This window comes from Nelumbo nucifera, chromosome 6 (genome assembly GCF_055504915.1).
Source record: "Nelumbo nucifera cultivar China Antique chromosome 6, China Antique-T2T, whole genome shotgun sequence".
NCBI classification, from domain to species: Eukaryota; Viridiplantae; Streptophyta; class Magnoliopsida; order Proteales; family Nelumbonaceae; genus Nelumbo; species Nelumbo nucifera.
Window position 1 is genome coordinate 30,668,543 of NC_142654.1, and position 19,757 is coordinate 30,688,299.

Below are 19,757 nucleotides of genomic sequence, written 5' to 3' on the forward strand. Positions count from 1 at the left end.
CACAGAGACAAAGTAGGGTGGGTGAGATTGGTGAGCCTCTCCTTCCATTATTGACTCCACCCCCACCAACACCCTTCCTGTTCTTGGTAGGACTGTGTCGGATCCACACCTTCCTCATGTCACATCACCTTTTCCTTCGTGAGCTTCAAGTAACATGATGCAAGAAAACAGTGGTAGATCTCAAACGGGATAGTGTCGGACTCATTAAAGCAACCTTTCATGATCACTGCTTTAAACTCAAGTTCTATTGGCTTTTTCTTCTTGTAGGTATTTGATCCGGGTCGGATTGGAATTCAAGCATGGATTGAACAAAACCCATGTTGGGAATTAGATCCAGCTTACTCTAGATTGAATGGAGTGGGTGGGGTGTCCGGCGGGACAGAAAGTTCAATTGAAAGCAATTTCGAAACTGCCCAAACCCATACCTCTGGCCGGCCCTACTTAAGCTGACTTGAAATTGGGGAACCCAGACCTGCAAATTGCAAAGCCAAGTGGATAGGGAGGCGGGTTGAAAAGAACCACTACTACTGATGATGAAATAAGGCATGTGAATTGTTTTGAAGACAACTGAACTCAGAATTGGAATACATGGTACAGCTATGATACATTAATACTTCAGAAAAGGTCCCATGTCCGTGTCAGCCACCTCAATTTTTGTGTGTAATTTTGTCCATGCTGTGTCAATGCTGAATCACAAAGAGAATAAAAAGGCTCTACAAAATCCAAAACAAAGGGAATTGGTATTTTATAATGTCATTGACCAAATAAAGCCAACTGAAAATCTGAAACATTAACTTCAAAACTATTTCATAAAATGTTTCCTTAATTTGTTCTTTCTACGGATCCAACAACCTTCAAACTGTAGCCTGTTTTAATACAAACAGTTGTAACAAGGACTGAACAGAGATTTTCATAACTACAAACTGTGAGGAGCATATCACCGCACATGGGTTGCTTATCTACAACATCTTCAAAATACCAAATGGGAAGCTTTCAAACAGTGTTTACAGTGTCAGCAAGGGCGCGCAATATGCATCCCAGCCCAGCTCTTTCTGTTAGTTTTTCATGGATCCGTAGGCATTGGTCACATGTAGGACGGTCTCCAGTAGCCAAACCTCTATACAAGTACCTGCAGAAGCGATTTAGAAAATGTAAATATGCAACGAAATAACTAATACAAATAATCCTAGGTGCCAGACTCCACCATACATGTGCTACAGGTCAAAGGTTATGAATCCACCGACTGGCAGATAGTGCCAATCAAATCTCCTGTACAATAACTGTCCTGCATCCATTTTTTCAATCCCAAAACAAGAACACAAGTTTTCTCCCTCTTCATATCAGGAAAACCCTGTGAATGGAACAAGAGTTGATAAAACCCGCATAACTGCAGGCTCTCTGGTAAGGTCAGTGGACTTAAGACTCAGTTTGGAAGGAGTACAAATACAAATATGTAGACTGCAAAACCTCTAATTATTTTGTATGTATTTTGTACTGTACATATTTGTATTTGTACTCTTTCCAAACTGAGCCTTACGTTCCCCTCCTTTGTCCCAGCCCCTTGATCCCTTGTAATGTGTAATATGTAATACCAAAAAAACTAAAAAAAAGAAGACTAGATTAGTGGTTTCTAACAATTCCTTTCCTAACATAATGTAAGGTATTTCAGATAATAGTTAAGTGGCGGCCCCCAGACTCGACCAGCCAACCAATGCAAGTAAATTAAAAACGCCATTGCTACCGTTGTTTTTACTTGTAGATATGAAGCTTAATTTTAAAATTTCTTCTTTTCCCTCTCTTCAAATCCATGGTAAAAAATACCATCACTACTCAAATCACCCCTGATCATCCCCAAAATTTCTGGAAGCATGGCATTTAGCTCTTAGGCTAAACAATTGCCAAATGCAAACATGAAGAAGTTACCTGTACAAAGTTATGGATCTTAAGATGGCAGTCCATTGTTCTTGATGAACTGCCACGGTTCTCAATGACACTAATTTGTGATCAATATGGTCTCATCATGCTTGGGTATCAGGGTGCACGTCAATGTTTGTTTCTTTAGCAAAGCCCACGATACCTAAGTGTGCAAAGAGAGAAGAAAATCAGAAAGGGGATTAAAGTTTCAGTGAACAGGTAAAAAAAGAAAAGAGAAGAGGTTGTGGAGTGTAGAGAGAGATATTGTATTTGGGTTTTCTTTTAGGGAGAATGTTGGAGGTTATAGGGATATATTTGTGATGTTGATAAGTATTTGGGACATTTTGTATGGGATTAGGGTTGAGTGAGAGTGGGCATTTTGTATCTATTCTCATAGTGGATGTTTTCCCTCTCTTCCCATGGATGTAGACTACCAAGCTGAATCATGTTAAATCTTGGTGCTTTCTCTCTTTCTTCTTCCTATTTTCTTCTTGGTTTACCATTCTCTTTCCTGTTGATTGATATGGTATCAGAACAAGTTTAGTGTGGGAATTAGTTTGATGAACCAAGGAAGACTAGCAATCGAGTTACTGTTCACATGAGGTCTGTGGTGCTTGAATCAGTGAAGCAACCTGCAAGGAAATCTGATCTGATTGGGGAGAAACTTGAGAGTGGGTTCAATAGTGATGTCAGAATTGTGGTTTTTGAAATTCAAAGGTGGTTTTTTTTTATAGGCAGATTTTTGGGTTGTTTTCAGTGGATTTTCAGTGGATTTTCTGGGTTTTGTATTCTAGGTATTGGGAGATGAAGTTTATGAAGTTGGGATCGAAGCCAGGTGTGTTTAAAGCTGATGGCAGTTGTATCAGATATGTCACATCCGAGCTTACAACAGACATTGTTTTAAATGTTGGGGAGGTAAAGCTTTTTTTCTGCATAAGTTCCTTTTCTTGTCCAAGAGCCGATTGCTTATTAAAACAATCGACTATTACAGTTAACAATCGACCACTATTATTAATAACCGATTACTGTTAACAGTAAGTGTGAAAGGGGCTTTAATGCCTCAGGTTGCAGTGTTTTGTGTGTTGGTGGTGTTTTTCCAAGGTCCCTCTTCTCGGCAGATCGAAGAGGGCAGTTTTGTGATGTGGTGATATCTTGGTGGTAAGTGTGTAATGCTATCCTAGTTTCTCAAGTAAAAAGACTTTTTTTTGGTGGTAAGTGTGTAGTCATGCAAGAAGTCGTAGATGCAACTGTGTTCAGTCTTCAATGTGGTAAAGTGTGTGGTAGTTTGTAGTGCATTGATGGACTGTTAGTAAGTTTGTGAAGATCCATTTGTGTTCGAATAAAGTGTAGTGACCATTTTTCACTTTCACATGGCCTCATCAAGTGGTAACCATTCTTTGGCATGATATGTGTTGGCTTTCCATTCAGGAATAGGTGGGAAGTGGGGGGAGAGGGCTAATTTACATGGAATATTGTATTATAGTGGGGATTTCTGGATCAAAGGGGGGCCATGGCTCCCCTGGCTCCACCCCTGTTTTCATTGGCCAGTTCAATTTGGTGATTACTAAATCATGACTTGGCTCTATTTTGGCTTTCCGATATGAGTTCATTCAGCTTTCTAACACAGAACTTTGGTCTCAAGTTTCATGGTTGCTGCTTCAACAGTATACCTATTTTCATGGAGGTTACTCCAACATCCTTACTTGCAAACTTAAGCTGGTTTCCCCACCTTGAGTTTAAGGGAGGGTGTAGAGAGATAATATTGTAATCGGTTGTATTTGGGTTTTATTGCAGGGAGAGTGTTGGAGGTTACAAGGATATATTTGTAATGTTGATTAATATTGGGGACTTGTATGTATTTATGGGAGGAAGAGAGGCTTTGTGTAATTCTGATATAATTTGGTCTTTTGCTTATTTAAGCCAATGGTTGTGTGGGATTAGGGTTGAGTGAGAGTGGACGCCTTGTATCTCTTATTCTCATAGTGGATTTTTTTCCCCCTTCTCGCAAGCCAAATCACATTAAATCTTGGTGTTTTCTCTATTTTCTTCTTGGTTTGCTATTTTCTTTCCTACTGGTTGACACAAAGAAATAGAATAGATAGATATTGTTTTTATTTCTGGAAAGGATTTATGCCTAAAAAATAGATATTTTTCAACCAAGTATACCAGTTAGGACTCTTGTCACATGATGAGGGACAGTTGAAATCAGTGCTGTAAGACAGACACAAAATCAAAATGCTTACTGGGTCATGGGTCAAATAATTTGACCACTGGTCAAACAATTTGATGGCAAGTCACGTAACAATTATATACAGTAGATTTTGTAAGACAAAATAGACTTGTAAGTGGCAGATAGATGGTCAAAGTGTTGTTTTTTGATATATATGACAAGGGTTCAAATCTTTCAATTTGCATTTATTTTTCAGAATATACACGTATTTAATTAGTGTGTGTGTGTATTAAAGGGGGCAACAGTAAGCACAAAAAAAAAGATGGGTTGATGGTTTAATGCTAATGCATGTAATTAAGAGAACCCAGATTTGAATCTACTTCTTACCACCATTTTAAAATTTTAACACTAAAGTGATCTGAGCGGTCGTGAAAACTGGCTGGGTCGTTGAAACCCAACTGGTTTTCAACGGTTCTACTGGGTTTTGACTGGTTTTATCAGTTTTTCAGAAAAATGAAAATTGGGATTCTAAAAAACAGGAATCCCTTCCAGTTCTTGAGTTGACTGGTCCAACCGTCCAATCCAATCTGAGTCTTAAAACACTGGTTGAAATTGGTTCATTGGGTTAGTAGAGGAGAGAGCAAAGTTAGTACGAAATCATGACTGCAAGCTCGAAGCTGCGTTATCCGGCTTGCCCACCTGAGATTTTATCATTACACCAAGTAATGGCCCCTATACTCTTTTGGGTTAACTACTTCAAGTACCCCTGAGGTTTTAGAAATTCATTTTCCATTACCTTGGGCTGTTAAATTGGACAAAAAGACTGTTTTTCTCCTTGCTATTCTTCAAATTTTCGAAATGTACCTTCTCAAAAATCAATTTCAAATAATTTAATGGAAAAGTGGGCACCATTGGAGAAGAAACTGAAGGAAAGGTCAACACTGGAAATAACTAATAGAGCTCAAAGACATAGGCTACCTCCTCATGCCCAAATGGACATCGCCATTATTTATATGGATTCCATCAATAGCTTCCCGATCAAAGCCACCATCATTAAGAATATTGAATTACCATCTCAAACACCATTCATCACCATTGCTGCAATGAGTGGGCCTCCTCTTATTGGTTTAACATTCCACGTTCTAGACAAAATTACAAATTTTTTTAACACATTCATTTGTAAGATCTTGTTTCCCTTCTATTCTATCAATTTTTGTCTTAAGAGTTAGGACTGCAGAACATATTCAACATCCACACTGAACATTTTTTCAGATCTTGTATAGGCGTATGGCTGGGAACCTCTTCTCTGGCAGCAAGGGCAAGTTCTGTAATGAAGCTTGGTACCCATAATAGATAAAAAAACATACCATTTTTCAAACGATTAAAAACAAATGAGAGAAGAGGGAGGAGTCATGACTCTTTTGCAAGGCTTGAAACTAGCAGTGTCTAGAAGTTAGGGATTTGGAAGTAGAAGGAGATTCACTCTTGGTCATTTCTTGAGCTAAGCAAATAAACTTAGCACCGAGTAGATATACACTTGTTCTCTGTTTCAATTTAACAAATGAAATTAACTTGCTGATAAAAAAAGAGGGAGTCAGAAATAGAGCACAGAGCAGGAGCTTCGATGTTCAACGAGCAGAATTTTTTTTTTTCTTTTGAGTTTGTGAAAGAAGCTGCAATGGAGCTTTTATAATCAATTTGACAGCAAAGGCATTCTTTGCTCCGTTTTTAAACACAGACCACCAAAACGGAGAAGCGGTGATAGAGCTCTTTTCCCTCCCTCTCTCTCTCCCCTCCTCCTCCTCCTCCTCCTCCTCCTTCCTTCTCCCCTTCATCTTCCTCTCCTCCACTACAACAGGGTTGCCAAAAGCGACTTATAGATTGAATGTGAAACCCCTAAGCTTTTCTGGTTTTAAAAATTCCACTATTAGCAAGTTTTGTGAACAAGTAACATAGAGTCATAAAGCTTTGGCCAATCTTCTTTGCAAAGCCAAAATCATGTTGAGAGTTTTTGTTGATTTTATTGATAATTTTATGAAGCCAAATGCCTTACACACAGATCCAGGGCTTTCAGTGTTCTTCAATCATTTAAATTTATGATTGTGGTAAGTATCAAATGACAAAATTTAACCAATCCTATTGGTTCAGACAACAGTGGCAATACAACAAACATACTCTGTTACTGTTTTCTGGGTAGACGTTGAAGACATCAAACAATAAGAAGGCACCTCACCTCTCAAATTTCAAATCAGTGGGCTTCTCTGGTCCTTTGGACTAAGGGTCTTTAAGTATTCAAACCTAAAGGGTACATTAAGTAATTATCAAATACTTCAGGGGTGCTATTTGGGCATCTCCCTACATCCATATTTTTTAGCTAGCCCTTTTTTTGGCCGCAATTAGTTAGCCCAGTTAAGCTCCTATAACTGCACTAGATTATCACTCCTGTATCATATGCATGCAATAATGATCATAGCATAGTTGAAACAATAACTGTAAATCAAATGGAGGAGTGGAATTCAAATTGCTGGAAATTTGTTTTTGTTTTCCCTCTATTTATTAAATCTGTGAACTTTGGTCTTCAAGTCTATCTACTTCTCTACCGAAATCAGTTTCCATTTTCTTGAGCAGAGTGGCAAAAAAAAGATTCATGTAGCTGACCACATGGAGGAAAATATGAGCAGAACCAGGGAATGCCTTTTGATGTGGGGTCTGGGAACATAGCATCATCTACAGATCTGGCAATCTGGCATCCCCTTAACTGCCATAAAAGACTTTCTCCACTGTCCATTAAAAAGCAGTAATATCAGAAGATTGTAACCTTCTATAATCTATATAAGTTGTATTTTTAGCCAAGATGATCCTTTAAGCCCAACCCAATCTGATGGTGGGATTCCAATGCTCATAACATGGGATAGGAGGCAAGTAACGAGGGTTCCATACCCAAATGTTAATCCTGTGTCCCCAGGTTTAACCATCATATTCAACCTCTTATGTCATTATTTTTATCACCTTCGCTTCTTGGATATCAAAGACTGCTTTGCTAGTCTACCAATAAACCATTTTTTCCAATTTGACCTCTTTGGTCATCCAAAAATATAATAAAACAATAAAATTAAATTGCATCTGTAATCAACCTAATGTCTCTATCTTGTAGTTTGTAATATGGCATTTCCCCTCCTATTAGTTAATTTTTTTGATAGATAATGATAATTTTATTAAATAGAATAAAAAAATAGTATACATCATACAACTCCCCACAAAGAGGCACGAGGTGCAGCCTCCAAACTACATCATAAAGCTTACAATTGAGCCCAAAAGAGCTGATTCCTATGTACTCCTTGTTTGGCTAGGAAATCTGCCAGCCCATTTGCCGATTTTCTTTCCCATTGAACTGTGACTGAGAGACTTAATGTTAGCCACTTAAATCTTCTCAAAGCCCCCCTATAAGGCCAGGCTGCCATCTCCACTGCCAACTCTAATGCAATTTCTGCTCCTTGTATCACAGCTTGGAGTTCTGCATTGACTGAATCTCCCATCCCTATAGGACCAGAAAATAGAGCTACAATCTGGTCCTCAGCATTTCTAAAGACTCCCCCTATTCCAGATGGCACCGGGTTGCCCAAACTACTGCCATCAAAACTTAATTTAATGAAACCTACATCAGGAGGCTTCAAATTCCTACTTATATCATCAAAAGAGTAGGATGAGAACAGGTCCAAGGATTTTACCCAGATTATGGCCCTAGATAAAATACTTTCTAACACACATGTCTAATCCCTCTCCTTGTCATTAAAGACTCTAGCATTTCGTTCTTCCCACACAGTCCACACCAAAGCAGCTCTAGCACACCTCCACAAAACTCTTCCTCTTATCTTTGGCCACCTGAACGTTGTACGGTCAAAAAGATTGCAAATATGCTCCAGTTCTGTCCACCTGCACCCAAAAAGATCAAAAAGCTTTTCCCAAAGGCCTACGACAAAAGGGCAAGTGATTAGTATATGGTAGCAACTTTCTTCATTTGCTTTGCATAGGGTACACCAGTTGGGAGAGATACAAAGACTGTCTTCTTTTTTGCAAAACATCCAAAGTGTTGATTTTTCCAAGGGAGACTTCCCAACAAAGGGCTCCCACTTTTGGAGGGACAGGTTTGGACCAAACTTTCTTGTTATGAAAAGGTTGAGGCAGCGGAGAGGAGCACAAGGAAGCAAAGAACTTGCTATTAGTTAAATTTACTATCCCCAAGTATTAAAATACACTATGTGGAAGTGGAGCTGTTGCTATACAAAAGATCCCCAAGTAATCTTCAATTTCATTAAGCAAGTCTTCTATGCACCATTAGTCTGCTGCCTACCTTTAGAAAACATTGAATCGCATTAGCCAAGTCAGCTTCAATAGCCAAAGATGAGATGCATTTGCAAATTTGAACTTTAAGGCTAATCTACCCTTCCACAAGGCAGGGGATGGGAGGAGCAACCCTCCTTGAAGGCCTAGGGAGCACTGAAACATCTCAAGAATGTTTCAACATGTATCAACTGTCGTTTGGTCCAGTAACTCCATATTGCTGCCAAAAGAAAAAAAAAGCCATTGAAGGTTTTCTGTTCCTAACACCAAACCCTGTGCCCTCTCTAATATATAATATGCGTATGATGTTGTTAGAAGCTACACAATCAAGTTCAGTTAGACCTAAAAGAAAGTGTCAGAACTGTCCATTTACTGCATGGTGAAGGACAAAGTGAGTATCCTGTCCTAAAGGCACATAATGCACACGTAGGGGAAGATGTAGTGGTGACTGATCTTTTCCATTGAAACAAATCGTATGTGCTTATCTTTCCTGTAAATAGCTTCTCAAAAGAAGGAATCTTTAGGTGGGAGAAATAATGCCAGTCTTTTCTCAATAAAAGTAGATACTGCAGGATTTGCATGAGAGTATGGTAGAAGGGTTTCGTGGAACAGGTCCCAAAGGGTGAAGGCCCCCAAATGTATCTATCAAGAGTAGATATGGAGAGGTAAAACCTCCTTGGAAGTTGGGAGAATAAAAAAAGAGGCAACTTAATGCAAGAGATGAAGAGTCAAAATTGGAATTTTATGAAAATTTATGTATTTCTATATTTTTGGACAGTAGGGGTATTTTTCTCATTTTGCAAAATTCTGTGGGGTCCAATAATAGGGCTTGATTATCTATTTATAGTTTTTTTATGTTTAAAATTTCAGAGTCATTGCATAAGTAGGATTAGAGTTATTGAGTCTTCTTTGAATTGAAATAGGATAGTTTGACTCCTAAGACTATTATGAGTCTAGCAGTTGACTCCTAGGATTATTGAGTATAGAGTTTATAAATATGTATGGATGCTTTACACAATAGGCAATGGAGTTTATTGGGTTTTCTTCAGCTTAGGAACCCTGTGAGTGATTTCAGGTATTTTCTCTCTTCTTTCTCTTCCTATTTTCTCTCTTATTCCTTCAAGAAGCCATTACAGCCATCAACAACCATAATATTCTGATCAAAGAAGCATTCAACATTCTCTAAGGACAAAAACTAAACTGGTCCTACATCACAACTTCCTCTTTCTCCCCCCTGATTGGCCTTCAAAGTTGATGTTTCATGATAAACTATGGTCTTCCCAACAGGATAGAGAAAACAACATACTCTGCAGTAGGTAAATAAATAAATAAAATCTTATGAAAGCAATATTCAGAAGCTCAATACCCCACCAAAGGTCAGACTAGAATCTGTCACCAAGATCATACCCAATGAAAGGAATGAAAAGATTGTATATGAGAGAATATCCCTCCAAGGGTTGGAGAGTGTGATGTTGGTGTTCATCCCATACTTGTTCTGGATAATAATTTATAATTGAACTATAGCCTTAGTTTCTTTTTTAGATTCCAGTCTTAAGTTTAATTCAGATTTACATATATTATAATACCTTTTGTTTCTCTCCTTCAACTAATCCTCACTTTTTTTTTAATTTTAAAGAAAAAGAAACGTTGAAGGAGGAAGTTAATAGGGCCGAGCTTTCCACTTAAAATCTTTGCACATGTCAACCAGAGTGCGTGCATAGGTGACATGTGTTCCATTGTAATTGGAAGTGCACCCTAACATACACCAAAGCGAGTTTAGAAAATTTGGACTATTTGTGGTTGGTGGTTGGGTTAATGAGGAGTTGATAACTGATGTTGCTTCTTGTGATAACATGTAGGCTTGTGAGAGTGCACATGAACACCCTTGAGGAAATGCGCATGACCTATGCACTGTTGGGATAATCATTATCCTAATTTCAGTTATTGTATTATCTCTTTTTTTTAATTTCTTTTATTTCTTTTTTATTGTAACCAACACATAACTGAACATTGTTGATGAGTTCTAAATGCATCACACAATCTGTAACAGAGAAGTTACAGAGAATCATTTTATCAAATCTGTCCTGTCACAATTCAATGAATTCAGATCTGCTGACCACAACACATTGCTGGCCACGTTCACCCAGCCGCACATCTGGAACATTGGTTGTACTTTACATCACTAATATTCTTGACGCGTGGCTGGATGAGCGTGGCCAGCAATGTGTTGTGGTCAGCAGATCTGGACTCGAATTGATCAAAAAACATAGGCCATTGATTCAAAATTGAACATGAGTCTGGGAGTCTGATTTGGCAAGAAGAAAAAATGGCATCCATTGTGTATATTAGCAATCCATTTATGTCAAATAAGCAAGCAGATAGAGGAAAATGTTATGTTGAGTTGTCCATCAAGAATTCATGGAATGTCAAATCACCATCAATGAATTTCAGGATATAGAAAACATGGCTACCAGAAATTACTCATTAAGGGAGAGTTTGAAGAATAATAGTAAGCTTGAAGCCTTCTCCAATTCACAATGGCAACATGAAACTAACTATATTCTAGAATCCATGAAAACTGGCACAACAGGCAGAAATCTTTCGGTAATCCACTCACCTCCCTGTTCCAACATACTCATATAGGCGACTACCCCAAGTGCAAACGTTTATCTAAATGGCAAGTATCCCTGGTGGTTGAATTAAAATATTGACTGTAAGCATAACCGCGGTATGTCAGGTCTAAGAACTACTCTTTAAAATCATCTGCGTTGATGAAAGGTAGCTTTTCAAGATTTCTCTCCTTTTTACATTAGCAGATGTTCTTTTCTTCACTGCAACAAAATAACCTACAGTAGGACCTAATACTATTTAAACCTTATTACGTATCACATTGTTGTGTTCTAGAGACCAGCTCAAAATAATTCTGCTTTAAATAGAAAACGAAGATAATAAGTATAATTACCCATAAACAGTAGAGATTCCCATGACAAGTAGAAAACTACAAATTAGGAGAAATTCAGGATATAAATAAGAAATAGAAAGAACCAAGAAGAAATAGACTTACTTCATGAGGATGTCGTAGTACTCGGGATCCAAAGAGGAGAACATCCCATCGACATCTTTTATAGCCATTATTGCACGATGCACAACTATCCAGTTTGCAGACTGCAAACAAAGGGGAAAAGGAAAAAAAAAGGAAAGGACTCATCAACCCAATTCTCTATTTCTCTTCATCACAAGATAAAGTTAATTAAAGAACTTTTCTAAAAAAATCAGAAAAAGGACAAAAAGAAAAAACCTTGCATCTCTCATCTCTGGTCTTCGGAGGTGATCCTTCAAGAGCTGTTTTGAGGGCCTCAACTGGTTTAGACCTTACGTACAGAAATGAAATTAGTGCCCATAAAAAAGGGAACTGAGATTAATGAGAGTATGAAGAGGAAATTGGGTTTTGCTGAAGTCATACTGTTTGAGCAAGCTTTCGATCTTCCGGGACTTGTGTTCGATTCTTGTGATGATAGCTTCAGCGTTATCTGCCTCCACGAACTCTTCATGTCCGGCCATTTCTCACTCTTGTTCTTCTACTTTCAACTCCGAAGACTAATCTTCAACAAACAGGAGAAGGGGGTTTGGTGACACTCGGAAACTGCTGCAGTGTTGCTTTCCTGCTTGCCAGTATCCCATATAGATGGGGATTGGGGAGTTTCCATCTTGTACTTTACGCAGTGTATCACTGTTCTGTGCACAGCATCTTGTCGTCAGCAGATCCCGACACATACATGCTTGTCCGGATCTGGCTGTTTGTAGCGAACACTTGGGATCAAATCTAGGGGTGTAACTTGGGTTCGAGCTTTGGGCCGGGCCCATTCAAATTTGACAGAAGCCCAATCCAAATCCACCCAACTTGCACACCTAATCCATACCCACTACCACCAGGTTGGAATTGGAATGGGTATACCGTTGTTAGCCCAATGAAGGAAATAAAAAAAAGAAAAAGAAAAAATGCTAGTCCCAAGATAACGCCCACACCTGGCCCAAGGCCCATGTATGTGCTTAATGGCATTAGAGATCAAACAAGTTTCACTTTGTTTTCTCCCATGTATCTGGTACCCATAGATAATACTACATACCCGAAAAAATGCTAAGCCATGCTAATGCCCGATACTTTGAATTTTGCTGCTAGGAATTGTTTGTATCTTCATTTGAGAATATTTATTTTTATTTTATTTTTAAAAATGTTTCAACACCTTTTTGGCTATGCATCAATTTTTTTTGTGCTAACTACCTCGTCATTTGGTCTGCTTCCAAGTGGTCGTTGACTTAGAGGCTGAAGTGAACTTTTGTTGGATGAGGACCTGAATGCCGAGCTGACCAGGCCGAGCTGGGGGCAGATTAGGTGCTGAGTTAACTGAGCTAAGCTGGGCAAGTTAGGTGCCGAACTGACTGGGCTGAGCTAGGCAAGTTAGGTGACGAGCTGACCAGAGGGCCGAGCTGCCTATTAGTTGTCGAGCTGACCAGAGGGTCGAGCTGGATTGATTGTTGAACTTCGTAGTTCTTTAGAGACCTGCAATGAATCAATGTCAGAGGACCCGAGGTGGCTAACCCGGCAAGATTGCTCCGATGCTTAAGTCAGTACTCTCATAGTAGACTACGAGCTAAAAATCACAAAGTATGAGAGCTAAAATATGCTTACTTGCCTCCCTTATGCCATTGGGGTTGGTGCCTTTATATAGGCATTGTTTGGCGTGGGCTTCACGCACTGCATCCGAGATTTCTGAGAGGTCGTCTAAGTGGTCCGAGATTCTCGGAGGCAACCGCCACCCTTCGGATCGTTCGGTACGTGGGCCAACTTCCAAGGATCGTGGGAGTGTTAGGATATGCATGCTGAATTTGTCGATGAGCACGTCTAGCAAGTTGCCAAGTCAGCGCCTGTGCTAGGCCGCTAGGCCGCCAGGTCGCACCAAGGCCAGGCCACTAGTTCACGCCTGGGCCAGGCCGCCCGGTGGGACACCATCAACTTGGCTAAGGCAAGTTATTACCTAAGTGGTTCCAAGTGTCACCATGTATCACAATATCATTGGAGGGCCAAATCCACCCTCATCACTACATGCCCGAAAAAAATGCTAGGCCATGCTAATGCCCGATACTTTGAATCTTGCTGTTAGGAATTGTTTGTATATTCATTTGAGAATATTTATTTTTATTTTATTTTTAAAAATGTTTCAACACCTTTTTAGTATTTGTTTGGTTTCATGTGCATTTATTGAGGGAGTGTTTATCTGAAAAATGATGTTTTAAACGCTTTTTATTTTTTCTATTTGGCTGGGGTTACGGGCATTTTAAGTAACAGCCCATAAACTTACTTTCCAACACAGCTTAAAATATGCTACATTAGCATTTTATTTCAAGAAATGCCCAAGTGTTATGTGGAAACTAGAATTTGTAGAACTTGACGTTTCCCAAATGCTTCATGAGTTTCAATTTTCTAGCGTTTATTTAATAATCTGTGAAAGGAAACATTGAACCAATGATCACCCACAGAATCAATAATAGAAAAATATTTTTGGAGTCTGGGCAACCCGAATACCCGATTTTCATTTAGAATTACGCTTATATGTGTGGGCGAAATAGAACATCAAATATATATTATTCATCGCTTCCTTCATTTATTATTTTTGTTTGGGAAATTGGGATATGAAGAGTAAGAAAACAGAGAGATGGGGATTGGAAAACTCAGAACTCTATAGCAATCTTATCACTACGCTAGCTAGTTCCTCGTCTGAAACCTAGTGTTGCACCACCCCGGCTTGCCGGCGACGTCCGATTCTTCTTTCTCATTCCCCTCCACGATTGACGTTACATTAACAGACACTGTCGTAGAAACAACTGGTCCCTCTCCCTGCTTCGCTTCATCAACATACACGCTTTCTGAGCTTTCCCTCCCGTACCTAATGCTGCAACCACAAAACACATACAGAAACTTACACTCCATCGTCCCATGAAGAGAACGAGAAAATGAATAAATGGCTTTACAGTAGTACGAGTACGTACCTAGAGAAATTAAAGTCCATGGCTTCGTTCCTTGTCAGAGGCAGCATCCCACCTGCCAGTCTCTCCGCTCCTGCGGGGGTGGAAATGGCAGCAGCTGGCGGCCTTACCCACATTTCAAACCCAGGAATCCCCGGCAAGCCGGAGGCAACATGCTCGGGCTTTTGTTGGCTCGTACCGTCTCCCGTAGTCGGCATGCCGAACAGACCAGAAACCTCGAACAAACCAGTATTACCAATCCCGCCGCTGCCTAGTCCGTTCGTACCCTCTCCAAACGGCCAGACCTGTGTCCGCCCCATGAGTTGCGCAGCGCTAGCACTAGTCATCTCTGCTTGTGCACCAGCCATCGCTCCGCCATTCCCTGTATCAACACGTCCTCTCTCCTCCAAGATGTCGTTGAAGATTATATTGCCGACTCGGTTCAGGGTGTTAGAAACCCCATGAAAGGCATCCCTCTTGACCAAGGAGAAGTAATTGAGAGACAGAGGTGTGTTGGCAAGTTGGGAAGTGAGTGGGAGGCGAACGTACGCAGTAGGCGCCATTCCGTCTGGTTCGATGAACGTAAATGCAGCCTCGGCTTCGGCTGCAACCAGGGCCAAGAATTCATTGCTTTGAATGGAGATTTGTCTCACCATGTCATAGAATCCGATCTCTTCCAGCCATAGCCAAAGGCAGATTATGTTTCTGGCTACCTGCGGATTTAGACCCATATCGATCAGTCGGCGGAAGACTTCCCTCTCGACCTTGTGGAAAGCAAGCAAAGATGCCAGTGTATCCATGAAAAATTGAAAATTGACTGGTAGGGACTTGGCTGTAGTTGCAGAGATCTGAGCAGAAGTGTTGTGGGTCCGTGCAGAAACCTGGCCCATCAATATGTAGGGGAAGATTGAAAAGCGTTCGCGACTGTTCGGACATGGTTCCAAATTTGAAGCGTTGTTGGCAGGTGCCGGAGGGGATGTGTCGTTTCACCGCCGGGAACAGACGGTTGGAAATTTCAGGCGTTCCCGATTAACGTCCAGTGCATTGGCTATGCAATGCATGCATCTAATGGTGCACTTTTTTGTACTTTAAATATTTGTTTAATGGCAAATTAGGCATTGAATTTCTTTTACAAGTCAGGGATCCAATTGTCGCAATCAACAGAACGCGGCCCAAACCCAAATGGTCCAATTCTTTTCCTCGCCACCCTCTGCGGACCATTAAGGCCTAGGTTAGGCCCAAGCCCAAAAGGCTGTGAATTATACCTCCCTAGAATAGATTTCTGATTTTGGTTCGTGGATTTAGAATCCTGATTGTGGGGGCTTCCGGTTTAGGCCGTCCCTTTATGTCTAGTGGGTCCAGTCTCCAGTGAATTCACCAGCATAGCCAGATGTCACCTAAAGTTGGAGACAACCTTGGGCCTCCAATTGGTAAGATGATTGGGGGCCCAAAAGCGTCGCCAAGTTTCCTTGGGTATTCTCTGTAACCATGAGACAGGTTTCTGCCCACAAGGGACAAGCCCACGGTAGCTGTCCAAACCGAACAGCGCACAGCGACAATGAACCAATGTCAAATTGCTAATTTGTTTTCTAATAATACTTATGATTAAATGCCCTTTAATTAATAATAAGTTGAATGTAATCGAAGAATTATTCCTTAAATTATGGTTGAACTGATTTATATATTTTCACAAATAAGCAATTAATGGAACTATTTGATTTTATTTTTCTCTTAAATTTCCCATATAGTGCTAACCTAAAAGTAAAACAACCTATGCTCAATGGAGAAGCAATGTAGGTTGTGTTTGGTATTATTGCTACTTCAACCTCAAATGTTTAGAGATGAATGGCATTTCATGTCAAAACACCCAAACAAGCATTAGACATAAAATTTGTTTGCTTGGTACTTATGTTGATTAGGCGTTGAACAAGTGTTTTGAGCAATACTGTCTTTGGTATTGGGTAGGGGTGCAACTTGGTAGGCTCAGGTTGGGATTCTTTCAAATTTTGAGTGGGCCTGGCCTGAGGGATGAGCCCAAGTTGCACCCTTAGTGCTGGCACGGTTACCTGAAACTTTTAAATGAAAATGCTTATATTCAATGCGACACCACCCTATAATACTAATCTCTCATACAATGGTTAGATTTAAAAAAAAAATGTTTTTGATGATTGGCTTATTATTACACATAGATTAACATGTAGATGTAGATCTAATGGTTCTAAAAGCATAGAACCAAAAAGAGAACCTAGGATAGATTTATGGGTAGTCATGGTGTACATTCATCTTGCTAGTATGCAATGCACCAGAATATATCTTTACATTCGATTTTAACTCAAAACAGTCTTAAGTCTTAATCCCTTAGGTTATGTTTGGTTTGAAGGAAAATGTAGGAAAATGAAGGGAAAGACAAAGATAGGAAAACCAATACAAGGTTCGTAAAGGTGCTGTTTGCTATTTAGTGAATTTAATAATAATAAAAATTATTATAATTAATAATAAAAATTCAGGAAGATTTGAACTCTACCTATGATCTCAGGTGGTCGTGGAAGAGTTTCTTCTTACTATATTGCTATTGCTATTGTAGAGTCACATTCTAGAAAATATAAGGTGTTGTTTAGGAAGACTTTTCGATAGATCTATTAGTTAAAAGACATTACGAGCTTTTGTAGATAGATCTTGAAAGACCAAGGACTATTTGATTGAAACATTTTTTTATAGATCTTTTAAAAATCCAAAAAAGTTGAAAGACTATTTGGTAATGTGATGAAAATATGTATAATATACAACAAGTGTTAATCCTGTGAAATGTTATGTATAGGGCCGATTAATGCATTTTAGCACATATTTACTTACGTTTGGGCCCCCATACATGTCTGTCTATGCATAGAATATGTGTGGGCCATACATACATTTACCACATGTGGGACCCACATACATGCCCATCATATGTCCATGGACACATTGCCCCCTTCAAATAGTAGTCATGAACTTAAATAACAAAATAATTGAACATCAGATCATAATTAAAATACAAGTACATGATTTTTTTACCAGTTAACACGTCAAAATGTCCTAATTTGTACTTAATTAAAACACACAAGCATCAAACATTGCCATTTATTTGAAAAAGTTAATTGTTCAAGCATTCATACAAATTCTCAACTAATTGGATTTCCTTATTCTATTACTTCTTGGACGGGGTGCGAACGACGTGTAGGTAGACCTGTTCATGGGCCGGGTAGCCCGACGGCCCGGCCCGCACCCCAGCCGGGCTTGGTCATATAATTAGGCCCGCGGGCCTGACCTCGGGCTTAACACAGTAAGCCCGACTGTGTTTCGGGCCGGGCTCGGGATTTGTCAAAAAAGCCCGGCCCGAGTCCGGCCCGACCTGACTCAGTATTATATATTTTATAAAATATATAATATGTATTTTATATATTATATAAAATATATAAATAATATAATATTTATTAAAATATATATTTATAATTTAATATATATATATATATTTTATTCTTTTCTTTATAATTTCAATCTATCTCTCTCTTTATTCAGCTGCTTCAACATTAATAATAATAATAATATAGGCTAAATTTCGAGCCCGGGCCCAGGCTTGGGCTTCGGGCTTTTTATGAGGGCCGGGCTCGGGCCCAAATTGTAGGCCCGATGGTCGGGCCGGGCTCGGGCTCGGGCCTTAAAAAAATTTGTTAATACACAGTAAAAGCCCGGCCCGAACCCGGCCCATGAATAGGTCTACGTGTAGGTTATAATGTTCAGTCATTTTGAACATACTGTCATCTCGGACTTGTTCCATCAATCTAGAAACTTAGGGTCCTACTTTAATAGTAATCAATGTTGTACTATGAAATATTCTCCTTCTCTTAAACTGGACATTAACTTCTGGGAAATCATTCCAAAATTTATTTTGTGTTCTCGAAAGTTGGATGACAATCCTAATTTTCTGTGAAGTAGATAGGGAGAGGAATTAATTTTAATACTGAGAATTTTGCCTTTAGAACACCAAAACAATGTTTTATAACATTCTTCAATGAAGAGCAAACATAATTAAAGTATTCTTTAACATTTCTGGGATGACCACTTCTTCCTTGAAAGTCTCTCAAATGGTATATCTAGATTGATACGGAAATAGAAACATAGACATATTTGTGTAACCTAAGTCAACTACATCACATAGACATGTTTTCCCAGATGACAATACAATTATAGTTAGTATAGTGAAGAAATAAAATTTTATTAGGAGTCATTTGGTAGTTGCTATTCTTCTTGTGGTAGAGGGAACATATTGTTAGGGTTTTGAATTCTCTCTAAAAAAACCCTAGAATCATGTACAACACAACACTCTTTCATCCTATTTCAACAAATGTGAAAAGCATATCAAGCAAACATACACACATCACATTTTGGGTGATTGTTAACTTTCTTCCTCTACATTCAACTTGAAGCATGTGTGTGTACCATCTATTGCGCCTATATAATTTTCCAATGAAAAAAAAAAACTGATCAAATAATGGACTTTTATGATGTTCACAAACTCTTTTAGGATCTAAAGTTTGGAAACTTGGTGGTCTCTGTTGTTCAGTGTTCAAGAAAATGGGGAAAGAGGAGGGAGGAAGGATGGGAGAAGAAACGGCTCAACTTTTGGGTTGGCTGCAGTGACGATGGAGGAAGAATATAATAGAAGAAGAGAGGTGGAATAAATAGAGAATAAGAAGGGAAGGGAGGAGGAAGAAAGAGGGAAGGCATTGTTTCTCTCTATTTTGTGCTTGATAGAGAAGAAGATGAACAGTTCTCGTTCAGTGGAAAGTTTCATTAACTCTCTGTGTCCCTTAGGCTTAGTTTGGAAGGAGTACAAATACAAATATGTAGAGTACAAAACTATGTATTTTGTAATATTTTGTAAGTATTTGTATTCCTTCCAAACTGAGCCTTACACTTGTTTTCTTAATTCAGACATCAAACATACAAAGATATATATAATGCACAAATTTTAGATTAGTTAGGAAACTTGCATGGGGTTGGCTGTTTGCTCATTATCTTCTCTACAGCTGATGATGAATGTGAAACAAACCAACATATGGTGAAAGAATCTTGACACTAAAGAGATTGAACTGGAACGGCTTGAAAAACCAGCAAAACCCACATCAATATCGAACGGAACCCATTGAATCCACCGCTGGAACTATTTTCTAGGAGATTGACTTCAGTGCTCACTAGGTCGTGCTCACATTATTCACACAGCCTTTTACAGCCATGCATTGAAAATGTCTCCATACTTGTATATATATAT

At 39.2% G+C, this 19,757-nt stretch overlaps 1 protein-coding gene across 2 annotated transcripts; it reads right to left on the reverse strand.

Moving 5' to 3' along the window:
* Positions 1–721: 721 nt before the first annotated feature.
* On the reverse strand, positions 722–12,116 carry CRK (ARP2/3 complex 16 kDa subunit (p16-Arc)). Of its 2 annotated transcripts, none has more exons than XM_010260500.3 (4): positions 11,889–12,111; positions 11,724–11,796; positions 11,490–11,590; positions 722–1,129 (listed from the first exon to the last, which is right to left on the reverse strand). In XM_010260500.3, exons 1-4 carry the CDS (start codon positions 11,984–11,986, stop codon positions 994–996), a joined length of 408 nt encoding a protein of 135 aa, XP_010258802.1. In that variant the 5' UTR covers positions 11,987–12,111; the 3' UTR covers positions 722–993. The 2 variants fall into 2 exon arrangements, with proteins under 2 accessions (XP_010258802.1, XP_010258801.1); XM_010260499.3 differs by lacking the exon at positions 722–1,129 and adding an exon at positions 7,725–8,017 and having other exon boundaries at positions 11,889–12,116.
* Between the last annotated feature and the right edge of the window lie 7,641 nt (positions 12,117–19,757).

Bases quoted from the DNA above. Each gene is read 5' to 3' on its own strand.
- CRK (XM_010260499.3), bottom strand. From the start codon at position 11,986: ATGGCCGGACATGAAGAGTTCGTGGAGGCAGATAACGCTGAAGCTATC. The intron at 11,797-11,888 runs GTATGACTTCAG...TCTGTACGTAAG, and splicing joins ATCGAAAGCTTGCTCAAACA to GTCTAAACCAGTTGAGGCCC. The intron at 11,591-11,723 runs GTTTTTTCTTTT...CTTTGTTTGCAG, and splicing joins CCAGAGATGAGAGATGCAAG to TCTGCAAACTGGATAGTTGT.